Genomic DNA, 8,158 nt, shown 5'->3' on the forward strand with positions numbered 1-8,158 from the left:
CTTGGTTGATGGACATTTAGGATGGTTCCATATTTTTGCCATTGTGAATTGTGCTGCTATAAACATGTGTGTTCAAGTGTCTTTTTCATATAATGACTTTTTTCCCTCTGTGTAGATGTTCAGTAGTGGGATTGCTGGATCAAATAGTAGTCCTACTTTTAACTTTTTAAGGAGTCTCCACACTGTATTCCATAGTGGTGTACTAGTTTACATTCCCACCAGCAGTGTAAAAGTGTTCCATTTTCACCACATCCATGCCAACATCTATTATTTTTTGATTTTTAAATCATGGCCATTCTCGCAGAAGTAAGGTGGCATCTCATTGTGTTTTTTAATTTGCATTTCCCCTAATAATTAGTGATGTTAAGCATTTTTCATAGTTTTTTGGCCATTTGTATATCTTCTTTTGAGAATCGTCTATTCATGTTCTTAGATCACTTTTTGTATTTCTGTGGTCTCAGTTGTAATATCTCCTTTTTCGTTTCTAATTGAGTTTATTTGGGTCTTTTCTTTTCTTGGTTAATCTTGCTAACGGTCTGTTGATTTTGTTTATATTTTAAAAGAACTAGTTTTTGGCTGGGCATGGTGGCTCATGCCTATAATCCCAGCCCTTTGGGAGGCTGATGAGGGCAGATCATGAGGTCAGGAGTTTGAGACCAGCCTGACCAACATAGTGAAACCCCATCTCTATTAAAAATACAAAAATTAGCCAGGCATGGTAGTAATTTTTGTATTTTGTGCCTGTAATCCCAGCTACTCAGGAGGCTGAGGAAGGAGAATCGCTTGAACCCAGGAGGCGAAGGTTGCAGTGAGCTGAGATCGCGCCACTGCACTCCAGCCTGGGAGACAGAGCAAGACTTAATCTCCTAAAAACAAACAAACAAACAAACAAACAAAAAGCTAGTTTTTTGTTCCATTTATCTTTTGTATTTCTTATTTAATTTTGTTCTGATCTTTGTTATGTCTTTCTTCTGCTGGGTTTGGGTTTGGTTTTGGTTTGTTCTTATTTCTCTAGATTCTCAAGGTGTGAGCTTAGATTATCTATCTGTGCTCTTTCAGAGTTTTGATGTAGGTATTTAATGCTGTAAACTTTTCCTTTAGCACTGTTTTTGCTGTATCCCAGAGGTTTTGATAAGTTGTGTCACTATTATTGTTCAGCTCATATAATTTTTTAAATTTCCATTTGATTTCATTATTGGCCCAAAGATCATTCAATAGCAGATTATATAATTTCCTTGTATTTGTATAGTTTAGGGTATAGAATAAACCCTAAATTTATAAATACATATATATTTATATATTAAACTATACTATTTTATATATATAAATTATACTATTTATATATTAAACTAAACTAATAAACTATACTATTTGTATAGTTTAGGGTATAGTTTAGTGTATAGAATAAACCCCTTTGGAGTTAATTTCCAGTTTTATTCTACTGTGGTCTGAGAGGATATTTGATGTAATTTCTATTTTCTTAAATTTATTAAGACTTATTTTGTGATCTATCATATGATCCATCTTGGAGAATGGATCCATCTCGGAGAATGTTCCATGTGCTGAAAAAAGAATGTATATCCTGCAGCTATTGGGTAGAATGTTCTGTAAATATCTGTTAAGTCCATTTGTTCTAGGTTATAGTTTAAGTCCATAGTTTATTTGTTGACTTTCTGTCTTGGTGACCTGTTTAGTGCTGTCAGTGGAGTATTGAAGTCCCCCACTATTATTGCATTGCCATCCATCTCATTTCTTTGGTCTAGTAGCAATTGTTTTATAAATTTGCGATTGTCAGTGTTAGCTGCATATATATTCAGGATTATGATATTTTCCTGTTGGACTAGTCCTTTTCCATTATATAATATCCATCTTTGTCTTTTTAACTGTTGTTGCTTTACAGTTTGTTTTGTCTGATATAAGAACAGCTACTCCTTCTCACTTTTGGCTTCCATTTGTGTGGACTATCTTTTTCCACCCCTTTACCTTAAGTTTATGTGAATCTTTTATGTGTTAGGTAAATCTCTTGAAGACAGCAGAAACTTGCTTGGTGAATTCTTATGCATTCTGCCATTCTGTGTCTTCTTTTTTTTTTTTTTTCAAACCATATCCAGCTTTATTAAAGATACTGTCCATAAACAATCATGGTATTTCAGGCAGGACATGGGCAGACAATCATTAACAGTATACAACAACTTTCAAACTCCCTTCTTCAATGGACTACCAAAAATCAGAAAGCCACTATAAAACCCAATGAAGTCTTCATCTGATGCTCTGAACAGGGAAAGTTTAGAGTAAGGGTTGACATTTCACATTTAGCATGTTGTTTAACAACTTTTCACAAGCCGACCCTGACTTTCAGGAAGTGAAATGAAAATGGCAGAATTTATCTGAAGATCTACTATCTAGAAATGGAACCACTGCTCTTTTGACAGGTGCCATCTCAGTGGCATCACTGGAAAGTCCAGATTGCCTGACACACTGGTAACGAATGACTGGGGGTCAGGTCCCAACAGATGTCTCGGCTTAAGGGAGTTAAGTCTATGCTGAAAGATGGAAAAGGAGAAGAGGACATAAAAACGAATTTGTTTTTCTATACCACAAGGCTTTTGTGCCAAGGTGGCCATGTGTGTCAGAGTCAGGGAATCCCTCCTCCTGGGAGCCAAGAGGAAGTCTCTCAAAACTAGAAGGGAAAGGTGTTTTCCTCCCATCAATCCAGCTTCGGAGACTTTCTATTAGTGACATATGCCCCTTCCCCCAAAAACAACAATGAAGTGTTCTGTGTGCTAACAACATAGCTTAAAAAAAAAAAAAAGTAAAACAAAATTCTGCATTTTTATAAAACTTGATAAAAGTAATATTTCAAACTGTATAGTCACCAGAAGTACACAGTTATCAAAAATGCACACACTTCACTTGGCATCTCCAGCACCTTCAGCTTTCTGTGCCTGGTCTGTTTTGGCATCTCCATTTTCTGCAGGGTTATTCCCCTCCTTGCCAGCATCAGCTTTTCCCTTTTTCCCTTTGGGTACCTTCTCTCCCTTCTTTACAGGGGCCTTTTTAGGCTTGGGCTCTGGCTTTGGAGGAGCAGGTTTAGCAGACAACCTCGCGGATCTTCTCTGTGGTTCGTCCTTCACCTTGGCTTTATCTCCCTTAGCATCCCCTTCAGCCTTTCTCTTGGGCATTGTGGTGGCCACGACAGTGGCGGGATGTAGGTGCTGGATGCCGGATGCAGCCGCCCGCGGGCTTTGGTCAGTCCGGGGGTCGTTCTCGCCTCTTCTTCTTCACACTGCTTCTGTAACCTCTAAGTGGAGCATTTAGGCTATTTACATTCAATGTTAGTATTGAGATGTGAGGTATTGTTCCATTCATCATGTTAATTGTTGCTTTAATACTTTTTTTTTCTCTGTTGTGTTTAGGCCTTGTGAGATTTATGCTTTAAGGAGGTTCTATTTTTGTGTATTTTGAGGTTTTGTTTCAAGATTTAGAATTCCTTTTAGCATTTCTTGTAGTTCTGACTTAGTAGTGACAAATTCTCTCTGTTTCTTTGTCTGAAAAATACTTTCTCTCTCGTTTATTTGTGAAGCTTAGTTTCACTGGATACAAAATCCTTGGCTGACAATTATTTTGTTTCAGGAGGCTGAAGATGGGACCTGATCCCTGTGGCCTGTAAGGTTTCTGCTGGGAAGTCTGCTGTCAATCTGATAAGTTTTCCTTTATAGGTTATCTGATGATTTTTGTCTCACAGCTCTTAAGATTCTTTCCTTTGTCTTGACTTTAGATAACCTGATGACTAAGTGCCTAAGTGATTATCTTTTTGTGATGAATTTCCCAGGTGTTCTTTGAGCTTCTTGTATTTGGATGTCTAGATATCTAGCAAGGCCAGGGAAGTTTTTCTCAATTATTCCCTCAAATAAGTTTTCCAAATTTTTAGGTTTTTCTTCTACTTCGGCAACACCAATTAGTCTTAGGTTTGGCTGTTTAACATAATCCGAAATTTCCTGGAGGCTTGGTTCATTTTTTAAAATTCCTTTGTCTTTCTCTGGTTGGGTTAATTTAAAAGCCTTGTCTTTGAGCTCTAAAGTTATTTCTTCTATTTGTTCTAGTCTATTGTTGAAAGTTTCCAGTGTATTTTGTACTTCTCTAAGTGTGTCTTTTATTTCCAGAAGTTGTGATTGCTTTTTCTTTATGATATCTATTTCTCTGTAAAATTTTTCATCCATATCCTGCATTTTAAAAAAAAATTTCTGAGTTGGTTTTCACTTTTCTTTGGTATCTCCTTTAATACTTTAATAGTCAACATTTTAAATTCTGTATCTGGCAATTCAGAGATTTCTTCTTGGTTTGGATCCATTGCTAGGGAGCTGTTGTGATTTTTTGGGGTATTATGGAATCCTGTTTTTTCATTTTACCAGAATTACTTTTCTGGTTCCTTATCATTTTATCATTTGGGTAGACTATTTCAGTGGAAAGTTCTGAAACTCAAGGTCTGCTGTTCAGATTCTTTTGTTTCATGGGGTGATCCCTTGATGTGGTGCTCTTCCCATTCCCCTAGGGTGGGGCTTCTTGAGAGCTGGATTGCAGTGATTGTTATTGCTCTTCTGGGTCTAGTCACCCAGTGGGGCTTCCGGGCTCCAGGCTGGTGCTAAAGGATGTCTGCAGAGTCCCATGATGTGATCCATCTTCAGGTCTCCCAGCCTTGGATACCAGTACCTGCTCTGGTAGATGTGGAAGGAAAGTGAAGTAGACTCTGTGAGAGTCCTTGGTTGTATATATGTTTAGTGTGCTGGCTTTCTTGAATGCTGGTCATGCTAGCAGTGAAGTTGTCACATGGACATACTCAGAAGCTTGGATTTGTCAGGATGTTGCAGGCAGTGGAGTTAGATGTTATCTTCTTCCTGGGATCAGGGTTATTCTGTCATGAGTTGCTGTAATGGCCTGAGTTGGTTGGCCTTCAGCCAGGAGGTAGTGCTTTCAAGAGACCACTAGCAGTGGTGGTAGTAGTAGCAGGCGCTAAGATTGCCCTAAGATAGCCAGGGTAAGTATTTTGGTTTCTCAGGCAACGGGCATGGCCATAAAGGTCCCAAGAGTTTCTATCTTTTATATTTGGCTACCAGGGTGGGGAGGGAAATTCCATTAGGTGGGGGTAGAGGTAGGCAGTTCTGGGCTCAGCTTATCCTTTGGTGGGGCTTGCTATGGCCACTGTGGGGATGGAGGGATTGTGGTTCTTTGGCCAATGGGATTATGTTCCAGAGGGGGTTAGTTCCAGAGTGCTGCCTCTGCTGTATCATATAGTTTGCCAGGGAAGTAGAGGAAAGCGGGTAGCGAGAGGCCTCACCAAGCTCCCATGGAGTTGGTAAGGCTGGTCTCACTCCTGCAGTGTGTTGCTCAGACCTTACCCCAGGCCATGTGCTACCCCACTGAGAAAGCAGTTATGGCTTTCAGATCTCACCCTTCCCCACCTGCCCACTCTATCGGCTGCTCCTGCACTCATACCTGCAGCAGCTCCCACTCATCCCCCAAACTTTGCTCAATAAAATTTGTACACAGTTGAAACCACTACCAATTTCAGTTGGGAGCTTCCTTTGCCTTGTGAGCCCTCCCCAATTCCACTGGCTGCCTTTCCCAAGGGCCTTTGTTGTATATAGTCAAGAATGGCTTCCCTAGTCTCGAGCTGGATACTGGGAGTACCTGCAAGGCACTTTCCTGCTGCTACTTCTACTTTTATATTTCGCACGACTCTCTAAATTCATTTCTTCTCTAGATAAGGTTAAATCCTTCTCCCATAAGCTGGATTTTCAGATTCCCCAGGAGGAATGTGTATTTGGAGGCTGGTTTTCCCCCGTCACACTCTGGGAACTCACAGCTTTTCACCATTTCATGGAATTTGCATCAGTGTACTGCCTCTTTCAAAGGATCTGTGAGTTCTTTCGGTTTTCCTGGTACATTCCTCTGGTGGTTCTTGGAGCAAAAGATTACAGTGTGAGTCTCCACACGATCTTCCATCTGTCCATGTGGAAGCTGCATGTTAGCCCTGTCACCTAACCACTATCTTCCTATCTACCCATAGGGTGGGCTGTTTTCTTGCCTTTTCTAGCTTGCAAAGCTTGCTGCATACCTTAGCTCAGACCTCGCATCACTCCAGCCTCTGCTTCCATCATCATGTCTTTTTCTCTATATTTGACTTGCTTATTCCCTTCTTTTTCTTTTCAGGACCCTTATGATTATATTGGGCCCACCCAGATAATCCAGGACAACATCTCCATCTCAAGATCCTACTGAATCTCATCTGCCATGTAAGATTACATATTTACAGTGCCAGGGATTGAGATGTGGATATCTTGGAGGCCATTACTTATCCTACCACAGTTGGGTTGCTTCTTACTGACTTTCTCCTGTGCTGACAATTTGGTTGCAGTTGTGTGTCTCTGCAATTACCATCATCTATCTGCTATTCATCCTCTACAGTCTCTTATCTTCTGTTGTCTTTTCTCCCATTCCCTGTTTTTGTGGATTTATAGGTTTTACAAACTTTTACTATCATTTTGAAGTATGTTCAACTTTGGTTTTTAACAGGAACTCCTCACTTATGGGTCATTTCAGATGCATAGTGTCTTAGTCTGTTTGTGTTGCTATAACAAAATGTCTGAGACTGGATAATTTATGAAGAACAGAGATTTATTTCCTTATAAATAAATATGAGAGGCTGGGAAATCCAAGAATAAGTCAGTTATCTGGTGAGGGCCCTGCATCTTCTGGAGGGAAGAAATGCTCTGCTCTCACATGGTGAAAGGTGGAAGAGCAAGAGACAAAATGCTATATGAAGCCTTATAAAATAAGGGCCTTAATTCCATTCATGAGGAAGGAGCCCTTGAGACCTAACTTCTTAATATTATCACATTGGCAACACCTAAATTTTGGAGGAAATATATTCAAACCATAGCATAGATAATTTACGTGACTTGCTCAATGTCATAGAGATAATTAATGGCAGGAATAAAAAGCAGGTGTGCAAGACTCTCAGGTTATTTAACAGTCTTTTAAAAACTATATATGCTGCTTCCCCACCCCAATGGCCCAAGCTTTCTATGTATGAGCTAAAGAAACTATATTGATGCAACTAGGAGAAAAGATAAGAAATTTTTACTTATGGGCCTCCATGTTTGCAGACTCTCCAAGATAAGGGTCATAATAACTAATATTCACTGAGCGTTCATCATGTGCCATTCTGTCTTCTAAAAGCTCTATTTCTTGTGACAACCTTATGAAATATGTGCTTATATGATCCTTATTTTTCAGGTAGGCAATGAAAGCAAGAAGAAATTCATTTACTTGCATAGATTGTATAGGAATTACATAGAATGTATAGGAAGGATGTGACAGAGAACATATTTGAAGGCAAGCATTCTGGCTCCAGAAACTTTGCTTTTGATTGCTATCCAAGGTTGGAGCCCTAATAAAGGATGGGAGAAGTAGACAATGCAGTCTACTTTCATATACCCAGTGCTTTAGTAAAACTGGATTAGAAGTTCTTCCTGTACACATTTTGTAATTTCTCAACTCTATACCTTGAGTCATACATTTCTCTTTGCTCAAAATGCCTTTCCTTCCAAATACTATATATGCTTCTCTTTATATACCCTCCTCCCAATTAAAAAAAATAGCCAGTATTAGAAGCTTTTCTAAGATACTTAGTAGGAATTAATTGCTCCTTTCTCTGAACTCCTGAGGCATTTTGTTTTCCTGTTTAGTGGTACTTACTATTCTCTACTTTTTATTTATTGAATCTTCTCCATTAAGTAGTAAATTACTTGAAAACAGAGGCATTTACTTCTGTATCCTTTTAAATTCCAGATTTAGGCTGCCTACAAGTTTGTTTAATAACCATTGCTGATAGACATTTTCAAATTGCATGTCATTTTCTTGTAGGGAAAATCGAGACCCTGGGCAGTGGTTCACATACACTCTCTCTGTCTGTGCCTAGATAAAATTGCTTCCTGTGTAGTAGTCTCATTGGGGCAGTAATGTGATTTTCAGAAAGATATCCATGGATACAGTTAGAGGCCTAAAGTTTATTTAATTGCAAAAAGAATAGGTAGATTTTCAGAGATATTTACTTAAGGCAAGTGATAACATAGAGATTAGACAGAGATATGGTTTC

The 8,158-nt window shown here is 39.0% G+C and overlaps 1 protein-coding gene across 1 annotated transcript; it reads right to left on the bottom strand.

Annotated features, from left to right (window-relative positions):
- Positions 1-2,079: 2,079 nt before the first annotated feature.
- On the bottom strand, positions 2,080-3,213 carry LOC100990894 (non-histone chromosomal protein HMG-17-like). Its single transcript, XM_034937368.3, has one exon. It carries the CDS (start codon positions 3,180-3,182, stop codon positions 2,910-2,912), a length of 273 nt encoding a protein of 90 aa, XP_034793259.1. The 5' UTR covers positions 3,183-3,213; the 3' UTR covers positions 2,080-2,909.
- Positions 3,214-8,158: the final 4,945 nt, after the last annotated feature.

This window comes from Pan paniscus, chromosome 15 (assembly GCF_029289425.2).
Source record: "Pan paniscus chromosome 15, NHGRI_mPanPan1-v2.0_pri, whole genome shotgun sequence".
Taxonomy (NCBI): Eukaryota; Metazoa; Chordata; class Mammalia; order Primates; family Hominidae; genus Pan; species Pan paniscus.

Coding starts and splice junctions, on each gene's coding strand:
- LOC100990894 (XM_034937368.3), bottom strand. CDS start 3,182: ATGCCCAAGAGAAAGGCTGAAGGGGATGCTAAGGGAGATAAAGCCAAG.